The sequence below is a fragment of the Aedes albopictus genome, chromosome 3, assembly GCF_035046485.1.
Source record: "Aedes albopictus strain Foshan chromosome 3, AalbF5, whole genome shotgun sequence".
NCBI classification, from domain to species: Eukaryota; Metazoa; Arthropoda; class Insecta; order Diptera; family Culicidae; genus Aedes; species Aedes albopictus.
This window is the reverse complement of record NC_085138.1, coordinates 125,134,657-125,157,002: the sequence shown is the minus strand read 5'-3', so window position 1 is coordinate 125,157,002 and position 22,346 is coordinate 125,134,657. Positions and strand designations below refer to the sequence as shown.

Below are 22,346 nucleotides of genomic sequence, written 5' to 3'. Positions count from 1 at the left end.
TTTTGACACCTTTTTGGTCAGATTTTTCACCACAACGTTGTAACGTCACGCTACTAATTCCCATTTTTAACATACTTTTGCGATGGAGACTAACTGTTCAACAGATTAAACTTATTATTGGATTTTACAAGGAATCCGAATATGCAAAAATATTTGAGGGTTTACGGTCGAATTTACGAGTTATAGTGAACTGACCAAAAAGGCGTCAAAACGTTGTTGTAACGTCACGGTAGAATGTGCCTATAATATTCAATGTAACTCTGTTATTTCAAGAGCTAGAGTTTTGGTGTCTTCGACAACTTTCCATATTTTTGCCTGTTCTTCAACTTTGCCGAAGACACCAACTTGATAGGACGTAATATCAATGTTCTAGAGGTTTTATCTTGCTAATTTCTGTTCCTGGCCCAGTGTGTTATCACAGACAAACAGAAGTAACTCTTAGAGGAAATTCATTCAAACTTTTTTCCCGCGAATTAAGTATTAGATATAGACTGTTTCAGAAATTATAAATACACTAACCCACTAACGATTGACTATCATTTCAATTTGAGCACAACATCCAAAAAAGTTTATTATGGCTCATAGTAAACATTCCAGCAAAGCAAATAATACCAACGTTGTTGATGTTTCTTGTAAAAGTTAAACAATAGGGCTCAGTAAATTGGATTAAAATTTGAAGTTGCACAAAATGACAAAAATGAAGCTAAACAGAAAATCAACAAATCTCACAACTCAATCCCCAAACACAATGAAAGCTACTATTTTGATAAGAAAAGGTATTTTTCGATTGGTTAAAGTAATTTTCGCTGAAATATTTAATCCATAACCATCATTACGGGGCTTCTTAACGCAAACATTTTTGTTCAAATTTCTCATCAACACAGGTAGCAAGAATCGTCAAGCAAACGAATGTCTTAGATATTGTTTGCTGCATTCGTTTTTATAGTATGACAAGCTATGCCATCTGAAGGATCATATAAAGCTGAAAAAATAAACTAGTTTAAATTAAATGTGTTCAGAAAAGCTAAGAAACTGACTGGTAGTTCTTACGTTCCTTAAAAAACTTCAAAAAATAAGAAATTTGATGTCAGAAAAAATGTTGTGCAAATGCCTTTATTGATTTTCCCAAGGTTTTGGTGAAGGCATTTCATGGAGAACTTGTTGAGGAAGCGAGTATGATAAAAAGTAAGATAAAATTTGGTATTTAGTGTGAAATAATGGTGAAATCATTAAAAAACACCTTTGTGCAAATGCAAATTTGGAGAATGAAATTAACTGTTAGAGAACTCGACTGCTCTTCAAAATATTATGACAGTTGAAAGGAAATACAAAAATGTGGATCACAATATGCTGTATTCTGAAAGAAGTTGATAGAAATCGCCAGAACTGTTCATTTTGTTTAATAAACAAAGTGTATTTATAATTTCTTAAAAAATCTATATAAAATTGACTTGCCGGGGCCCGTGGCGCAGTGGCTACACGTTCGCTAGTAATATTCCCCTTGGGTTAAAAAAAAACTTTGTTCGAGAACCAAAAATTTCTCTGATTTGAGTCCTAAATTTAACTAGAAATTCCTTCATAATGAATCTAGGAATTCTACCGATTTTTTTTTCGGTAGTCGCCTCATTTCTTCCACAATCATGATCATCATAATCCATCATTTCCTTCCATGATCAGACGAATTCATAATTATATTGCAACGTTTCAATGACGTTAGAGGGATCGGTCCTGTTTGTGCCTTTTACGGATCAGTATAATAAATATAGTAAATGTCACATTATATAAAAAATTATATAATAAAAACAAAAAAGAATATTTGAAGATAAAACTTTAGAAAAATGTAAAATATCATACAATTATCACAATTCATACAAACTTATTATAATAATAACACGCTTTAGCAATAAGAACAGTAGAAATAACAAATGATCTGAATAGTGGCTGCATAGAAATTTATGTAGACATAATCTCTCGCATTTCTCCATTTGCAGATAGCAAGAAGCCTTCCGGTGCCGAAGGCCCCGGCCAAAGCGACGACACCGCGGGCGGCGGCGGCGGCACCATGAGCGTGGAAAACAAGGCCGAACTGGTGGCCAAGCTCAGTCCACTGCAGTACCATGTCACGCAGGAGGCCGGCACCGAGCGGCCATTTACCGGAAAGTACAACAAATTCTACGAAAAGGGCACCTACATCTGTGTGGTGTGCAGCCAGGAGCTGTTCAGCTCGGACACGAAATACGACTCCGGATGCGGTTGGCCGGCGTTCAACGATGTGCTCGACAAGGGCAAGGTGACGCTGCACGCGGACGCGAGTCTAGCCGGTAAGGAATGGGTTTTCTTCGGCGTGGCTAGAGATTTGGTGTGTTTGTTTGCGTGTTGGCTGATAGTCGAGATTTTTGTTTTTAGGATCGGAAGAAATATGCAAGCTTAGTTGCTGCTAGAGAATGAATGGATGTGTTTGATATGCTCGTTATTTGCATGTTTTTATTTTTTAAGGTTACCCAAAACACGACTATGTGACTAATTGCAAAGCAATGGCTGAAAAGGTTATGATAATTACTCATCGTCATTACATTCTTACATCATTACATCCAGTTACATGAAAAAATATTCGGGTTATAATGGATTTTAGATGTCGAAGGTTTTACAAATCTATTATTTATATTGAATGTTTCATTTATATTGCTAATAATTGGACAACATCGTTGTCATCTCAATGTTTTGCACATTTTTAATTTAGTCTATCATTATACGTTACATATTAAACATCCCGTGTTAGTGGGTTTGGTCCATCATCAGAAATTGCTACATTTTTTGTCGAAAAATGTATGTTGATGGAACATACTTTAATATAGCATAGGTATGGCTATGGCGTGGTTTTCCCCGGTCGGTCTAGGAACTTTTCGCAAAGGAAATTCCCTGGATTTCCTAGAGTATCCTTGTGTCTGCCACACAACATACACATGCAAAATGGTCATTGGCAGAGGAAGCTCTCAGTTAATAATTGTGGAAGTGCTGAGAAGCTTCCTCGGGTTTTGTATTAGAATGTTACATCAGAAATTGCTCCATGAGCGTCTTTTAAGATTCCTCCAGTAACTTATTCACGGAACCCTCCATGAATATCTCTGAGATTCTTCTGTCTAGATAATCTCGTATAATTCCGCTTAATACTTGAAAAAGTTGCTGACTTTTGGGACTTCCAGGAGTTTAATTTGGGAAACAACCAGATGATGCTTTTTAAATTCCTCATTGAGTCTTTACGGGCAATCTTTCAGAAGTTCCATTAGGTATTGGAAATTCGCAAGGATTCAATTCTCGGCTTGGTCCAATAGACTTTCTTCCTGGAAACTCTTCTACGAGTTCCTACGAAATTTTCTTCGGAAGTGCTTGTGGGAGTTCTTATGGTTCTCTATCAGCAGTTCCTTCTAACATTCTTCAAAAAGTTTTCCGGCATGCTTTCCGGGAAATCTTCTGGAATGCACACCGGAGACTGCAATACCGAAAAATCCCCTAATACACGGTGTTCAATAAGTTTGGATACACCATATAACTTGAATTAATTTCACATCTGTAATTCAGATTTTCGAAGTAAATGTATTTATTGAAAGATCATAAAGGGAATCGCGCTACTTGGGCGGTGGTTTCTATATTCGTCTGTTTTCCACTATAACTTAGTCAAATTTGAACCAATTGACACAACTTTTGGAATGTGGTGAGATAGGTATAGTATCTACCCGTATACAACATTTAAAGTCAATTGGTTCAAAATTGACTGAGTTATAGCGGAAAACAGACGAATATAGAAGCCACCGCCCAAGTGGCGCGATACCCTAACACTGATAAAATACAGCATATGGATTTGAATAACGTCTTTTTGTACTTTTTTTTATAAGATACATCAATTTTATTTTTGTTAGCTCCGGCACGCTAGAATAATTTTCGTTGTTGTTCATGCTACAAAAGTCTAAAACGTTGACTTTTGAATTTAAATTTCACAAATAACTAAATTAATAGACAAAAGCTTTACACTGCTATTTCAGTGATGATATTGTGATGCTTGTTTCTATGAAAAAGGAATAAATACATTATATGAAGCAAATTTTGGACAAAATTTGACACAATAAGGATATAATCAAAATTTGGAAAAGACAATTCTAGGTTTAACTAAGATATAACGCAGCCTTGCTTTTTTTACAAAACAAAAATCTATTTTAATGATTTACAGGTACAGCGACAATTTTAGCAATTTTAAAGATCAAGATAAATTGACTGCGTACTTCACCCAATCTGAATCTTATAGATTATTCCGTATGGTCATAGTTGCCTGCTACCACTAATGCTGAGGACAACAACCTAATTTGATTTAACTTAACACCATTACTCAATTAAAACAAGACGAAATACCAAAGAAAGAGTTGCGTGCTGGCCGAAAGGAACTTGAAACACATTTGTAATTATTTCAAAAGGATAAATAACAGTTTATTTCAAAACATATGCTGTATTTGATCAGTATTATGTGAGCTTTAAATTATTACATTCACTTTGAAAATCTAAATTACAGATTTGAATAATAAATAATTTCAATTTGATATGTATGTATCCGAACTTATTGAACACCGTGTACTTTTGAGATTCATCCAGAAGTTTCTCCAGGTGTTTCTTTTGGGATATCAGCAAGATTTGAGTTCGGAAATTTTGTTGGAGTTCCTTCTGGAATTCATTCTTTGACACATTTTTTTAATTTCTTCAAGAGCTTCTGCTAGAATATCTCCAGAACCGTTTATTATGAATTTTCCAGAATTTTTCACCTAGGTAACTTCCAAGATTCCAATGAGGGAATTCTCTAGGAGTTTATTACGGAAATCCTGCAGGAGTTGCTTCTGGGGATTCTTCAGGACTTACTTCTAGAAATCCTTCAAGGATTCCTTATGAAAACATTCAACAGTTTCTTTTGAAAATCCTCCAGAAGTTCCTTGTGGAAATCTTTTACCAAATGCTTGTGAGAATTCTCTTGGGGATCTTTTTAGAATTGCTTAAAGAGTTCCATATGGAGTTTCTTATGGGCATTTCTTCCGAAAATCCTCCAGAAGTTCCTGCTGGTAGTCCTTCTGGGCTTCATTCTAGAAAAACTTCAGAATTTCTTTATGAAAATCCTCTAGAAGGCCTAAAGTCTTATGAATTGCGTTGATTGTTTGATTATCATCGCCGACGTTTCGGTTCGGCTGTTGGACCTTCCTCAAGGCCTAAAATGTTCCAATTCATTGACACAAATTTCTTAATGTTCAACATAAAGCACTTAAATTGAAAACTCATTCGATACACAAATCAACAAGTTTCAAAGTTTGGTAAAAATTGATAAATTTTCGGGTTTGATAATTAGTTTAGAGTCGCTTTGTCTAATATCCGACTGGGTCATCCGGTTTGGTGTTTTTTTGTTGTTCCCTCAATTACGTCACCTCGGTAGGAAGGTCCAATAGCGGGACCGAAACGACGGCGAAGATAATCAAATAATCAACAGAATTCATAAGACTGTAAACCGGAAACCAACAGAATCAAACTATTACCCAGTTGAAAAAGTTCTCATCCTCAATGAATTCCTTCTGAACATTATTTGGAAGTTCGTAGTGAAAATCCTGCAGTAGTTGCGTTTGTGAATTCTCCAGAAGTTTCTTATTGAAGCCTTTCTTGTGGTCGTTCTGAAACTCTTCCAGGATTTTTTTTTTCTGGAAATCCTCAAAAAGTTCTTTCTGAAAATGGTACAGAAGTTCCTTTAGAGAATCCTTCAGAAGTTCATTTTAAGCCAAACGTTAGAATTCCAAGATGGCCACCACAATGGCCAACTTTTGAACCTACTCGCGATTTTAAGCGCACAAATCTCATGAAAACTTAAAGCAGTGCAGCTGATCTTCCTATTTAAGGCTTATGACAAGAAAGTAAGAAAAAAAAAAAATCACTATCGCAAGTTGTTTACTTCTTGAAATTTGTGCATTTTAGGTTCTGGAGCAACTGGGTTTCAAAGACGTTTGTCCTAAAGAATCTTACAGGAGGTCTTTGTGAGAATCTTCCAGGAGTTCTTTTTGGGATAGCTTCAGGAGTTCCGTCTGAAGTTCCATAAGGAAATTACTAGTTTTTTTTTTCTATTTAATAGTCCTTCAGGAGTTCCTTCTGGAAATACTTCAAGTGTTCTTTTGAAATCCAACAGAAGTTCCTCTTAGACATCCTACATAAGTTTCTTCTGAGAATCCTCCAGAAGCTTCTTCTGGTAGCCTGAAGCTCATTCTTCCAGAATTTCTTTCTGAAAATTCTCCGGAAGTTCCTTGAAAAAATATTCTTATGGGAATCTTCCAGGAGTTTCTTTTGGGAAAGAGTTCATCCTAGAAATCTGAAAATCCTCTCAAAGTTTCTTCCCCTCTTGAAGCTGCTTTTGGAAATCTTCCAGGAGTTCTTTTTGGAAAACCTCCTGGAGTTTTTTTTTCTGGAAATCCTCCAGGAGTTCTTTTTGGAAATGCTCCAGAAGTTCCTCGTGAAAATTCTTCAGAAATTGATTGTGGCAATCCTTCAGAAGCTTTTTTCAAAAATCTTTTAGGGGTACCTGGGAATTCTCTAGATGTTTCACGTGGAAATCATCGATGAGTTTTTTTGGGAATTGCTTGAGGAGTACAATATGGGAATTTTCCAGTAGTATTTTCTAAGAACCTAAGGATCCTTTCAGGAGTTCTTTCTGGAAATCCTCCAGAAGTTCCTCCTGGAAATCTTGCAAAAGCTCCTTCTGAAATCCTCCTATAGTTCCTTCTAATAGCCCTTATGGAGTTTATTTTGGAAATCTTCCAGAGTTTCTTTCAAGAAATCTCCCAAAAGTTCCTTCTGAAAATTGTTTACAAGTTCCTTGTGTGAATCCACTAGAAGTTCCTTTGGTAAATCTTCCAGGAGTTCTTTCGGGGAGCCGTCCTACAGTTTATTCTGGAACTCTTCCAGTAGTTATTTTTGGAAATCCTTTGGAAGATATTTCTGAAAATTCTTCAGAAGTTCCTTGAGTGAATCCTTCGGTAGTCTCTTTTGGGAATCTTTCAAGAATTCTTTGTAAAAATCCTTCAAGAATTGCTTGTGGAAATCATTCAGGAGTTCTCTTTGCAATTGCTTACGGAATTCTGTATGGAATTCCTTATGGAAATTTTCCAGAAGTTTTTTAGCAAACGTCTAGGAATGTATTCAGGAAATATTTCAGGAGTTTTTTAAATCCTCCATACGTTCTTTCTGACAATCCTCCGGGATTTCCCGGAGAAATTCCTAGATCGAATTCCTGGATATATCACCAGAAGGGTATCTCTGAGGACAACAGACAACACTCTTGTAGTAATCCCTATAGTAACTTCTGAAGGAATTCCTTAAGAAATCCCCAGTAGGAATCCAAAAATAAATATGAAGGAAACCATAAAAGACATTCGTGGAGGAATCCCAGAAGGAATTCCAGATATCATCTAAGTTCCTGGAGCAATCTCCTGCTGGAATTTCTAGAAGAAGCCCCAGAAAAAAACTGAATTCTCAGAAGGATTTCCTGGAAGAATTCCAAAAGAAACCCAGATGGCATTCTTGAAGGAGTCCTTGGAAGGGCTTCTTGGAGGAATCATCACACCATATGAAATTTATGGAGGAATCCGCAAAAGTTTCTTGAGATATCCCTTGTTTAAATTCCATAAGAAATCTCCAGATGACATTCCTGGAGTAATCCATATATGGAGTTCAAGGAGCAATCCCTTGATGAAATTCCTGAAGTTATCCACAGATGGAACGGCTTAAGGAGTGTAATTCGGTTGTGTTCAAATTTTCCGAATTCCTTCTAAAAATCCTTCAGAAGTTCCTTCAGGTAGCTTTCCTGGAGTTCATTCTGGAAATGTTCCAGAATTTCTTACAGGAAATCATCCAGAAACTCGTTTTGCAAATTACTTACAAGATCCTTGTGAGAATCCACCATAAATTTCATTTACAAATCCTCCAGAATTTCTTTGTGGAAGCCATCCTAGAGTGCATTCTGAAAATCTTCAATAAGTTATTTCTGGAAATGCTTCCGAATTTCTTTCTAAAAATTCTTCAGAAGTTCTTTGAGAGAATCTTTCAGAAGCTCTTTTTGGGAATCCTCCAGGATTTACTGGACGAATTCCTTGAGGAATCCCAAAAAAAAGCTAGATGGAATTCTGGAAAGACTTTTCAGAACGGAAATTCTGGAGGAATCCTAAAGATTTTCAAGAGACATCCCAGAATGCATGTTAGAAACTGCTGCAAGGGTTTAACTTCAGAATTACATTCGTTTTGGTTCAGTTTTATATACACATTTTAAGTTTAGTGCAAGTTCTTTCTTCTTCTTCTTGGCGTAACGTCCTCATTGGGACAAAGCCTGCATCTCAGCTTAGTGTTCTATGAGCACTTCCACAGTTATTAACTGAGAGCTTCCTCTGCCAATGACCATTTTGCATGCGTATATCGTGTGGCAGGCACGAAGATACTTTATGCCCAAGGAAGTCAAGGAAAATTCCTTTACGAAAAGATCCTGGACCGACCGGGAATCGAACCCGTCACCCTCAGCATGGTCATGTTGAATACCCGTGCGTTTACCGCCTCGGCTATATGGGCCGAGTTTAGTGCAAGTATTTACATTAAAATTGTGGCATAAATCCGATGACCATGATAAAGTTACTAGGAACGTATTTATGACATTGAATACTGTTGAGCTTGATTGCCAATGCCATGTACCTACCTAGGGTATTGGTTCCCTTATTAAGCATGTGGCTCCCATTTTCATCCCACGAAAAACAAAGGATTGAAGCGCTGTTTGTTTTGTTTCTTATTTTTGTATTTTTTGTTAGAAGTGAGCACCCATGAAAACAAAAAGAACGGAGTCAATCGGTGCCGTAATCGCTTGTTTTCGAATAGGATGGAAATGGGAGCATGAGATTACTGATGGCACACATACCCTACTTATCATGGAAACAAAACATCACTCGCGACACAACAACGGATCATTCTGTCAGTCACCGAACTAATCTGTCATCATATCTACCACATCAAGCTATTCACTTTGTTTCTATTTCAGCTAATCATACTCACCGCTTCACTATAAGCATAGAAGAGGACGCAGTTCGCTTATCAATTTCGCGCATTCATTGTACCTATCTAGGAACATTACCTAATGTCATGGCAGCTTTCGATGTTACATTATTTATACGCTTTCGATTCAGTACGCCTTGTATCACTGCTCGACGAGACGCACTCCATCGCGCACTTCATGACACGTATTTTTATCTTCTGCTAATTCTTATCGGTTTGGAATTGTGTTTATCATTTTAAGTGAGTTGATATAGTTTATTTTCTTTTGAAGTTTAAACGTTTAGTTGCTCGAATATTAAACAGCTTCAGATTCTTCGTAAAACAATGCCGGTGTCGGTTCTAATAAAGTGTTGTTTCTCTTTTTCTTTCTTTCTTCTCTTCTTCCTCACATGCAAAATTGAATCAATTACTGTCAATTGAAATATCATTGCGAATTGTAACTATCGGATGGATCGTCGTATCGCGTCGCGAATATGACCGTGGGAACCAATTTCCTCTGGTGGGCGCATCTATGAATGCCGGTCGACTTTCGCCGCCTTGATTTCTGCTATTCTTTATTCAAACACTAATTGGAACTTTTTTTTTGCTTTTTCACCATCTCAACATTCGTTCCGTTCTCCATACAATAACCATGCCATTGGCTTACTCCAAATTTGAAACCATACCAACACGTGGACACGTACAAATTTTCGTTTTTCAAAATTTCCGCCCCGAAAACCTTCCCCCATTTCCCAAATAATATGCTTATAACACTCACACTAAGGCGGAAATCTCCTATTGTTAATCACACAACCAGGCCGCATGCGGACTGAGGTCAGGTGCTCCAAATGTGGCGCCCACATGGGCCACGTCTTCGAAGATGGACCGGCGCCGACGCGCAAAAGGTATTGTATAAACTCGGCATCGATCGAGTTCATGCCTGCTGGATCGGAACGCAAGGATTAGCCAAATTCGAGCTAGAGAAAGTGAGACTTAGGAGGGCACAGAACTGAGGTAAGAACCGGTGGACATTTTTAGGGAACTAAGCGTGTTTTGGGGATAGACGGATGGAAACGTTCAATGATGAGCACACCCGTTCCACTTTTTACTGCAAACAGTTTCAAGCGATAGTCAAACACGCGCTTATAATGTCATACTTCTGCGTTATTTGTTATTTAGTTTTTGTTGGATTTCTTTAGTTGTACTGTATAACTTTTCTCCAGTGCCCCAGCAAGGTGTCGCAAATCGAACAACATAAATGCTGTAAATTTACCTCGTTCCTCAATGTACTTTTTACCACACAAAGCAACACTCTTTCGATACGATATTTAAAGACTAATCGTAGATATTTATTGAATCATTGTAAAGATTTACTTGATAAATTAACAAATCCAACTTACCGTGAAAAGCAGCAAGCAATGAGAAAACAAAACAATATCTGCTACTTAGTAAGGTTATCTAACAAATTTTACGAGATAATAAATATTGGATATAAATTGCCAATTTCTCACAAGCAGTAAGTTTATATTTATTCATACATATATTGAGAAATTCCTTAAACCAGTGATTTGTAAGTTTACAGACGTAGTGGCACATTGGTTCCGTGTGTATTAATACATTAATTTTAATACATTACTGCCAACTTTACAGGGTTGTTGTCTGCCATTCTTGTCCTTCCGGTTTCGGCCTTTCTCTGAATGCTTTTTCGGCGTAAAGTGCAGTGAGCTCGTGATTCATCCTTCGATGCCACACATCGTTCTTCTACACACCTTCAAAATCGTCCTTAGCACGCGTTACTGGTCCAAATCTTATGCACCTCCGTATTTCGCGACTCTAATTGTTGTCATCCGTTGGTAAGAATCCAAGCTGAAGTAGACCAATGTATCCTAGTCTGTCGTGTCACGTGTCACTACTTTCTGGACAAGTCCTGTCGTTCTCTGCTCTCTGTACCATCTTCCATCAATATTATTTTCAAACTTTCGTCACACCACTTCGCCTTTTGTCCCACGCTGGTCCTGTTTTCTTCTAGTTTCATTTCTCTTTTTTGCTTTTAATTCGTTCTCCCGTATTTTTACTTTTCTCAATCAATTTTTCTTCTTATTTTTTTTTATTACTTGTCTTTCTGTCTTGTCTCTCTTCTTTTATATATATATATATATATATATATATATATATATATATATATATATATATATATATATATATAATCCCCATTTAGTTTTTTGTTTTTTAATTCAATTCCTTTTCATTTTATTTTTTAGTCCCATTTATTTTTTTTGGCTTTATCTCTCTCATTTTTTTCAGCCCATTTATTTTTTTGGCTTTGTCTCTCTCAGTTCCTTTTCTTCTTTTCCATGAATTTTTCAGCCTCATTTTTTGGCTTTTTCTCTTTTAACTGTCATGTATTTTTCTCAGCCTTAGCACCATTTCAATAGGTCCTATCTGCATTTGAAAGGCTCTCTTTGCTCACTTTCTCTTTCAATTATTGCAATGTAATGGTACACTTTTCAACTACTTTTGCAGTACAAAACAAAAAACTATTGTTTTGATCATCGCTCAATGCAAGGAGACAATCATAATACAAATAAACAGCTGAGATATTAACGAAACAGAGGGAAACCAAAGAGAGCCTCTCTTCTGCAGATAGGACCTTTAGACATGTTTGGCATGATTTATTTTCTGGCTTTATTTTTCACTTCCGAGCATTCAACAGATTCATTTCCTTACCTTTTTTTGCTTTTTTCATCTATCGGCGGTACCAAGATTATTATATATTGTAAGATGTCTTAAGGGCGATTTCTTCACCCTGGCTTAAGCGTTAAGCCAGGTTTAACTGTATGGGTAAGCCTGGCTTACCGGTTAAGCCGAGGTGAAGAAATCGGCCCTTAGATGTCAAAACTGGCCGAGCGGCCATTATTTCTTCACCGTGAGAAATCACGAAAACAAATCCCCCGCCTCCTCAAATTTCTTTGAAATTTCGCTTCCTCTCCTTTTCTTCGCACAAATTAAACGTCATGCTCAACCTTACAATATATAATAACCAAGATAATAACCTTGGGCTGCACCACAGACAAACAGATGCGATAAAAATCATCGTCACAAAAACATAATCGCCCAATGCTAACCAGGCTGTGTTACGCAAACCACTCAGTAGGTGGCAGTAGTGAGCAAACGTCAAACAGGAACAAAAACTATGCGAGTGCCGTGACCGAGCGATTTGCGAACTACAAAATATTTGAACTATCCCATGCGCATTGATATTCCGGAAGTCATAAACTCCCAGACTACTTAGTTTTTCACACCCCCTCTCAATCCGACATTCCTAGATTGGTCGTCAACTGTTGGAACCGGCTGGCTTCCAGGGATTTCGTGAAGAGATCAGCCAGTTGATCACGAGTGCCGATTGATTCGACGATCAGCATACCACTCGCGACCAGATCCCGGATGAAGTGGTGCTTCACATCGATGTGTTTGGTCCTCTTGCTTTCCAGGTTCTTGGCCATGCAGACACAGCCACGATTGTCCTCGAAAATCGTCACCGGATTGGCAACGATGTGCAGGTCCTCCAAAATGCCGCTGATCCATATGGCTTCAGTTGCCGCTGCACTAAGCGCAACGTACTCAGCTTCGCTTGACGACAACGATACGGTGGATTGCTTCTTGCTGCTCCACGACACGGTACATCCATACACCATGAAGACGTATCCGCTTACCGACTTTCGGTCCTGAAGGTCGGCCGCCCAATCGGCGTCGGCATAACCGACGAGTGCTTCTGCTTTGGTGTTCCTCCGGTAATGCAGGCCACGCAACTTTGTACCGCTTAGATAGCGTACCACTCGTTTCAGAGCGTTCCAGTGCACGGTCGAAGAATCTTGCTGGAACCGCCCGAGATATCCAACGGAATAACACACGTCCGGCCTGACGCAGAGCATGACGTACATCAAGCTACCGAGCAGCTCCCGGTATGGCTCACCGGCAGTAGATCCACCACGAAGCAATTGGAGTCCTTTCTTCATCGGAGTCCGAGTCGGATTGCACTCGGTCATTCCAAAACGTTGTAGAACCTTTCCGATGTTCGACCCCTGCGATAGTTTCAGGGTGCCTCCACTACGGTTGTAGTCGATCCGCATTCCGAGGAAATGCCGCAACTCACCGCAATCGGTCATGGCAAACACCGAGGCCAACTTCTTCTTCAACATCTTGATGGTGCTCAGGTTTCTTCCCGCAATGAGAAGATCATCGACGTACAGTATGATGTACACTTCGTCCCCGTCCTGGTACCTCACGTATAGGCAGTAGTCCCTCTTCGATCGAACAAAGCCCAGCTTCTCGATCTGGCTGGTGAACTTTTGGTTCCAACACCGCGGCGATTACTTGAGACCGTACAGCGACTTTCGAAGCCTGCACGCCATCCCCGGTGATGCTGCGACGCCATCTGGAGCACTGATGTAGATAGTTTCCTTCAATTCACCATGAAGGAAGGCAGTCTTCACGTCCATCTGGTGGAAGAAGAAGCCCTCGCGGACGCCCACCGCAAGGATGATCCTGATCGTCGCTAGCTTGGCTACCGGAGCATACGTTTCCTCGTAGTCCAGTCCCGGTTTCTGCTGGAATCCTTTCGCGACGAGTCGGGCCTTGTATCGCACATCTCGTCTGTTTTCGTCCTCCTTGATACGAAAGACCCACTTGGTCTTCAGTGGCTTCACGTTGGTGGGACATGGCACTAACTGCCACACCTGGTTTTCCTTCATTGAGCGGAGCTCGTCCTGAATGGCTTGTATCCAGTCCTCTCGATCGTCACGATCCAAGGCCTCCTGGTAGGTTTCAGGAACATCTAGTTGGGAAGGAAATGCGGCAGAGGTTGCTTGGAAACCAGTAAAAAAATCTAGCAACTTACCCGGTAACTTGCGCTCCCGTTCGCTTCGCCTTGACGACTCGCCCTGGGCATCGCGTCTCTCTGTTTGCGAAGGGAGCGCGGGGGTAGAAGGTCCAGCTGAATCGTACTCTTCAGGTTCGTCGGAGTCGTTGTCCGTTTCGTCGTCGCTAGCCTGCTCGAAGACCGCCGGCTTCCCCGGTGTTTCTACATCCGCTACAGGCTCTTCCACAGGTTCATCTTCCCCCTCTTGCTCGTACGATGGTAGCACTACTAACGGTTTCTCATCTTTCTTTTCAGAAGCGTACGGGAAACAGGTTTCGTCGAAACGAACGTCACGAGCAATTACCACCTTTCTGGTTCTTCGGTTCCATAGGCGGTATCCGTTGGGAGCGTAACCAATCATGACGACTTCTTCGCTCTTGGCATCCAATTTCTTGCGGAGTTGAGCTGGTACCCACGCGTAGGCCTTGCATCCAAAAACGCGCAGCTTTGACAAATCCGGTTTGGATCCGATCCAACATTCCGCCGGAGTGGCGCCTTCCGACAATGCCGCCGATGGACTGAGGTTGATGAGGTACACCGCTGTTACCGCTGCTTCACACCACATCGATTTGGGCATCGACGAATCGATTAACATGGTCCTCACTTTTTCCACCAGCGTCCGGTTGAATCGCTCAGCCACACCATTCTGTTGCGGCGTGTAAGCGACTGTTGGTTCGACCTGGATGCCCTTCCGCTTGTAGAAGCCCTTCTGCGCGGTCGAACCATACTCCCGACCTTGGTCCACGGTGAGCTTCGATATCTTCATCCCGAACTGTGCGGACACGAGCGCTTCGTACTCCTGGAACTTTTCGAAGACTTCCGACTTCCTCTTCATCGTGTAGATCATGGCGAAGTGCGTCTTGTCGTCAATGAACGAGACAAAATATCTCGATCCATCCCATGCCGGCGGGTCAATCGGACCGCAAACGTCCGAATGGATTCGCTCGAGTGGTCGCGTCGCCCGTTGACGCGTTCCGTCGAAAGGTTCCCGGCATTGCTTTCCCTGGGCGCAGGCATCGCAGAATCGATTCTGTCCAGGCTTGAAGTCCACACCAGTCGCCAGCTTCTTCTGCACGATTTTGGCCATTCCACCTTGGCCAAGATGCCCCAGGCGCCGATGCCAGAGCTGGTTTTGCTCCACCTGACAAACGTTAGCAGTTGAGTGACTCACCTTGATATCGAGCTCGTACAGGTTGCCCTTCATCGGTGCGGTTGCGATGGTCACACCGTCCTTCTTGAGCACGGCTTTGCTCTTGAGGAACAGCACCTCGACGCCAGCGGCTGCTAGCTTTTTCACGGAGAGCAGATTGTCTCGAAGGTCCGCCACGTACAGGACTTTCTGCACGTTGAGAGGCACGCCATGGTTACTGTAGCCATTAATCACCCCTTCTTCCTTCGCAATCAGGTCCTCACCGTCCTTTGCCACGCTGATCACCACCGGGCACGGCAGCCGTTCCAGCGAGTCGAAAAATGTCGTCACGTTGACCAAGTGATCGCTCGCCCCGGAATCCAGCTTGAAATGGATCACGCCGCCACCGTTTGATTTGGATGGTTTATCACGGTTCACCATGAAACTCACCCCTTTGTGGCCCGTGGCAGCATGCACTTCCTTCTTCTTGCAGTCCTTCTTCATGTGGCCGGTTTGACCACACCTGTGACATTTCCCTTTGAATTTGTCACCACGCTTGCTTCGATGTTGGCCAACGAACGCCGCCGCTCTGTCATCGACGGTTTCGCCCATGCGGTCAGCACGCTTTTGCTCTTCCGCAAGTAGCCGTTGTTTGACCAAATCCAGGTTAAGGTCCTCCTCCCTGAGATTTTCCAGTGCCGTCACGAGGGGATCATACGAGTCCGGCAAGCTTAGGAACAGCTGGGACACGAGATCTCCGTCCTCCAGATTCGCACCGGCCGTTTTGAGTTGCCTCACCAAATCGTCGAACGCCAAAAGGTGGGACCGCATCGAAGCTCCCTCCTTCATCCGTAGGCGACCAAGCTGTTTCCGCAGGAGCGTTTGACTGGCCACAGACTTCTTCGCGAAAACGTCGCTCAGGCTTGACCACATCTCCTGCGCACTGGGTTTGTCCCGCACAACCTCCAACACTTCATCCGCCAGGAATCCAACGATGAAACTTTTCGCTTTCCGGTCATCCTCGTCGAATTTTGGCTTCGCCGCCGCCGCTTCTGGCGGGTCCTCCGTCAGGGTCCGCAACACGCCAGCCGAATCCAGGAACATCTTGACGCGAAAAATCCAATTCTCGAATCCTGGTCCACCGGAATACTGGGGGATTCCGTGCGCAATTTCCTTCGGGGTGCCCATAACCTCTTGTAGGTAGCAGAGAAACACGTGTTACGAAAACTTGATTTATTACGGAGTAATTACAATTTAACTATGACGGTTGGTTTTGAACTAACTGGCCTGGGTGAAAAGCGACATATTTATACCCCACCAGTTGTTTATTTGGTTGCCGTGGTTACCATTTCGATGATGATGATGATGACCACGACGCATGCGCATTGATATTCCGGAAGTCATAAACTCCCAGACTACTTAGTTTTTCACAACAATATAATGTATGGTTTGGCAAATATATGTGGAGAAAATTATTTTTTTTATATTGCGATTTCTTTTTCGACTTAAGGCCCGAACGCAATGCCGACCGAAACGGAACGGGAACGGAATGCGGTTGTCAAATTTATTTTTGACTGCATGAAAACAGATCGGATTGCACGCAATGATAAAAACGCGGTAAAAACAGTGGTGTACTAATAGTACTAAACCGCGTTTTTTTTTGAAAATTTTCAAAATCTGCGGTTGCGGAATGCGGTAGCCGATGAGTTTTGTTTTTGTTTACATTTTGCTTCGGTGGAATTGATTCCGAGAAAGTTATCGAAATCGATAGCAGTAGCTAATGTTTGGATGGTAATTATGAGGGAACGCTGGGAATTATGGGAAACTGGAGATTCCGTGGGCATCCGGAATTGCGGAAGCTAGTTCGAGACAAACTCCCATTGCTCCCACCACTGAAATTTCTCCAGAAATGTTTCCAGGAGTTTCGTGAGGTATTATCGAGTATTCCTTCAGCAGTTGACATGGAAATCCCACTAGTTCCGAGTTCAGCGAAAACTCCTTTAGGAGTATTCGAGAATTCTACCAGAAGTGCCTCGGGATTTCCTCCAGAAATTCCTCAGGAATTCCTCGGGAATTCTCCCGGAGTTTCTCAAAAAGTTTCACGTGAAATTCTCCAGGAGTTCCCCGGGAATTCCTCCAGGAGTTCCTCGGAAATTCCTCCAGGAGTTCCTCGGGAACTCATCCAGCAGTACCTCATTAATTTCTCCAAAAGTTCCTCGCGAATTCCTCCAGGAGTTCTTTTGAAATTCCTCCAAAAGTTCCTCGAGAATTTCTCCTCCAGCAGCACCTCGGAAATTTCTCCAAAAGTTACTTGGAAATTTCTACAGGTGTTTCTCGGGAATTCCTCCAAGGGTTCCTCGGCAATTCCTCCAGAAGTTCTGCGGGAATTCCTCCAGGAGTTCCATGGGAATTCATCCAGTAGTATTTCGGAAATTTCTCCAAATGTTCTTCGGGAATTCCTCCAGGAGTTCTTCTGGAATTCCTCAAGGAGTTCCTCAAGAATTCCTCCTCCAGGAGTTCATGAGAAGTTTCTCGGAAATTCCTCCAGGAGTTCCTCGGAAGTTCAAGGAGCTTCTCGAGAATTCCTCCAGGAGTACCTCGAGATTCTCTCCACCAGGAGTTCCTCGGAAACTCATCCAGCAGTACTGCGGGAATTTCTCCAAAAGCTCCACGGGAGTTCTACCAGGAGATGCTCAGGAATTTCTGATCCTTGTCATTTTTCCAGGAGTTACCTGTCAATGCATCCAGGAGTTCCCAGGATATCCCTCCAGGAGTTTATTGGGAATTCCTCCAAAAGTTTCATGGGAATTCCTTCAAAAATCCCAAGGTTCCTCAAGGAGTTCCTCCGGGGATTCCTCCGGGGATTCCTCCAGGAATTCCTCCGGGGATTTCTCCAGGGGATCCTTCAGGAAATCCTCCGGGGATTCCTCCAGGAATTCCTCCGGGGATCCCTCCGGGGATTCCTCCAGGAATTCCTCCGGGGATTCCTCCAGGAATTCCTCCGGGGATTCCTCCAGGAATTCCTCCGGAGATTCCTCCTGGAATTCCTCCGGGGATTCCTCCAGGAATTCCTCCGGGGATTCCTCCAGGAATTCCTCCGGGATTCCTCCAGGAATTCCTCTGGGGATTCCTCCAGGAATTCCTCCGGGGATTCCTCCAGGAATTCCTCCGGGGATTCCTCCGGGGATTCCTCCAGGAAATCCTCCGGGGATTCCTCCAGGAATTCCTCCGGGGATTCCTCCAGGAATTCCTCCGGGGATTCCTCCAGGAATTCCTCCGGGGATTCCTCCAGGAATTCCTCCGGGGATTCCTCCAGGAATTCCTCCGGGGATTCCTCCAGGAATTCCTCCGGGGATTCCTCCAGGAATTCCTCCGGGGATTCCTCCAGGAATTCCTCCGGGGATTCCTCCGGAGATTTCTCCAGGAATTCCTCCGGGGATTCCTCCAGGAATTCCTCCGGGGATTCCTCCAGGAATTCCTCCGGGGATTCCTCCAGGAATTCCTCCGGGGATTCCTCCAGGAATTCCTCCGGGGATTCCTCCAGGAATTCCTCCGGGGATTCCTCCAGGAATTCCTCCGGGGATTCCTCCAGGAATTCCTCCGGGGATTCCTCCAGGAATTCCTCCGGGGATTCCTCCAGGAATTCCTCCGGGGATTCCTCCAGGAATTCCTCCGGGGATTCCTCCAGGAATTCCTCCGGGGATTCCTCCAGGAATTCCTCCGGGGATTCCTCCAGGAATTCCTCCGGGGATTCCTCCAGGAATTCCTCCGGGGATTCCCCCAGGAATTCCTCCGGGGATTCCTCCAGGAATTTCTCCGGGGATTCCTCCAGGAATTTCTCCGGGGATTCCTCCAGGAATTCCTCCGGGGATTCCTCCAGGAATTCATCCGGGGATTCCTCCAGGAAATCCTCCGGGGATTCCTCCAGGAATTCCTCCGGGGATTCCTCCAGGAATTCCTCCGGGGATTCCTCCGGAGATTTCTCCAGGAATTCCTCCGGGGATTCCTCCAGGAATTCCTCCGGGAATTCCTCCGGGGATTCCTCCAGGAATTCCTCCGGGGATTCCTCCAGGAATTCCTCCGGGGATTCCTCCAGGAATTCCTCCGGGGATTCCTCCAGGAATTCCTCCGGGGATTCCTCCAGGAATTCCTCCGGGGATTCCTCCATAAATTCCTCAGGGGATTCCTCCAGGAATTCCTCCGGGGATTCCTCCAGGAATTCCTCCGGGGATTCCTCCAGGAATTCCTCCGGGGATTCCTCCGGAGATTTCTCCAGGAATTCCTCCAGGAATTCCTCCGGAGATTCCTCCAGGAATTCCTCCGGAGATTCCTCCAGGAATTCCTCCGGAGATTCCTCCAGGAATTCCTCCGGAGATTCCTCCAGGAATTCCTCCGGAGATTCCTCCAGGAATTCCTCCGGAGATTCCTCCAGGAATTCCTCCGGAGATTCCTCCAGGAATTCCTCCGGAGATTCCTCTAGGAATTCTTCCGGAGATTCCTCCAGGAATTCCTCCGGAGATTCCTCCAGGAATTCCTCCGGAGATTCCTCCAGGAATTCCTCCGGGGATTCCTCCAGGAATTCCTCCGGGGATTCCTCCAGGAATTCCTCCGGGGATTCCTCCAGGAATTCCTCCGGGGATTCCTCCAGGAATTCCTCCGGGGATTCCTCCAGGAATTCCTCCGGGGATTCCTCCAGGAATTCCTCCGGGGATTCCTCCAGGAATTCCTCCGGGGATTCCTCCAGGAATTCCTCCGGGGATTCCTCCAGGAATTCCTCCGGGGATTCCTCCAGGAATTCCTCCGGGGATTCCTCCAGGAATTCCTCCGGGGATTCCTCCAGGAATTCCTCCGGGGATTCCTCCAGGAATTCCTCCGGGGATTCCTCCAGGAATTCCTCCGGGGATTCCTCCAGGAATTTCTCCGGGGATTCCTCCAGGAATTCCTCCGGGGATTCCTCCAGGAATTCATCCGGGCCCAAGCAGCACCTGCAACATCATACTGATTGTGACTTTCTATGTTTTGGTCTAAATGAGTTGCACTAGAAGCACACGAAACTTCCATCTTGTCAATTGAATTGCATTTAAACTCCGAAATTCGTAAAGTTGTGGCTTTGTTTCATAGAAATCACAAATTACCACGTGTTTGACATCGATTCGTGGAGGCGGAGCTTACATATTGCTCGCAAGTGTTAATATAGTCAGCTTACATTAAATGTGTTATGTAACATGCATGAAACATCTAACTCTGGTTTATTTGTTCAGATTAGGTTTCATATGCGTTACAGAAAACTTGAGCGTATCTTCATTTTGACAGTTCTCTAACTTGTGACAAAGAAGGTGCAATAAAGTAACAAGTAACTTCAGTACCTTTTATGGTGTGTTGAGCATCGATTCTCTCACAGAGCTGTTGGTGTAGTATGTAAGGTGAGTAGATAATACTCCTGGTGTCCATGGTTCGAGTCTGGACAAAAATTTTTTCCATCTTTTTTATCATTCCTCCTCGTTTATGTTGCATAAGAATTCAGAATCTGCGCTTTTTGGGTTTCAAAGAAGAAGCAATTGTGTTCTGTCGTCCGTAATACGGACAGTGAATAAATTAAACTAAGGTTGCTGTTACTGGATTAGCAACAAGTCGTGTTGCTTGGGGGGATTCCTCCAGGAAATCCTCCGGGGATTCCTCCAGGAATTCCTCCGGGGATTCCTCCAGGAATTCTTCCGGGGATTCCTCCGGAGATTTCTCCAGGAATTCCTCCGGGGATTCCTCCAGGAATTTCTCCGGGGATTCCTCCAGGAATTCCTCCGGGGATTCCTCCAGGAATTCCTCCGGGGATTCCTCCAGGAATTCCTCCGGGGATTCCTCCAGGAATTCCTCCGGGGATTCCTCCAGGAATTCCTCCGGGGATTCCTCCAGGAATTCCTCCGGGGATTCCTCCAGGAATTCCTCCGGGGATTCCTCCAGGAATTCCTCCGGGGATTCCTCCAGGAATTCCTCCGGGGATTCCTCCAGGAATTCCTCCGGGGATTCCTCCAGGAATTCCTCCGGGGATTCCTCCAGGAATTCCTCCGGGGATTCCTCCAGGAATTCCTCCGGGGATTCCTCCAGGAATTCCTCCGGGGATTCCTCCAGGAATTCCTCCGGGGATTCCTCCAGGACTTCCTCCGGGGATTCCTCCAGGAAATCCTCCGGGAAATCCTCCGGGGATTCCTCCAGGAATTCCTCCGGGGATTCCTCCAGGAATTCCTCCGGGGATTCCTCCAGGAATTCCTCCGGGGATTCCTCCAGGAATTCCTCCGGGGATTCCTCCAGGAATTCCTCCGGGGATTCCTCCAGGAATTCCTCCGGGGATTCCTCCAGGAATTCCTCCGGGGATTCCTCCGGAGATTTCACCAGGAATTCCTCCGGAGATTCCTCCAGGAATTCCTCCGGAGATTTCTCCGGAGATTCCTCCAGGAATTCCTCCGGAGATTCCTCCAGGAATTCCTCCGGAGATTCCTCCAGGAATTCCTCCGGAGATTCCTCCAGGAATTCCTCCGGAGATTCCTCCAGGAATTCCTCCGGAGATTCCTCCAGGAATTCCTCCGGAGATTCCTCCTGGAATTCCTCCGGAGATTCCTCCAGGAATTCCTCCGGAGATTCCTCCAGGAATTCCTTCGGAGATTCCTCTAGGAATTCTTCCGGAGATTCCTCCAGGAATTCCTCCGGAGATTCCTCCAGGAATTCTTCCGGAGATTCCTCCAGGAATTCCTCCGGAGATTCCTCCAGGAATTCCTCCGGAGATTCCTCCAGGAATTCCTCCGGAGATTCCTCCAGGAATTCCTCCGGAGATTCCTCCAGGAATTCCTCCGGAGATTCCTCCAGGAATTCCTCCGGAGATTCCTCCAGGAATTCCTCCGGAGATTCCTCCAGGAATTCCTCCGGAGATTCCTCTAGGAATTCTTCCGGAGATTCCTCCAGGAATTCCTCCGGAGATTCCTCCAGGAATTCCTCCGGAGATTCCTCCAGGAATTCCTCCGGAGATTCCTCCAGGAATTCCTCCGGAGATTCCTCCAGGAATTCCTCCGGAGATTCCTCCAGGAATTCCTCCGGAGATTCCTCCAGGAATTCCTCCGGAGATTCCTCCAGGAATTCCTCCGGAGATTCCTCCAGGAATTCCTCCGGAGATTCCTCCAGGAATTCCTCCGGAGATTCCTCCAGGAATTCCTCCGGAGATTCCTCCAG

At 43.9% G+C, this 22,346-nt stretch overlaps 1 protein-coding gene across 5 annotated transcripts in view; it reads left to right on the top strand.

Moving 5' to 3' along the window:
* The window catches only part of LOC109405035 (methionine-R-sulfoxide reductase B1), a 39,457-nt gene extending 28,860 nt beyond the window's left edge, over positions 1 to 10,597 (top strand). For 3 of the 5 annotated variants that reach the window (XM_029878133.2, XM_029878142.2, XM_029878148.2), the window contains 2 exons: positions 1,992 to 2,321; positions 9,866 to 10,597. In XM_029878133.2, coding sequence (XP_029733993.2) covers positions 1,992 to 2,321; positions 9,866 to 10,047 — 512 coding nt within the window. In that variant the 3' untranslated portion in view covers positions 10,048 to 10,597. The remainder of the gene's footprint in view (positions 1 to 1,991; positions 2,322 to 9,865) is intronic. The other 2 variants (XM_029878136.2, XM_062859417.1) reach the window with 1 other exon arrangement.
* The last annotated feature ends 11,749 nt before the right edge of the window (positions 10,598 to 22,346 follow it).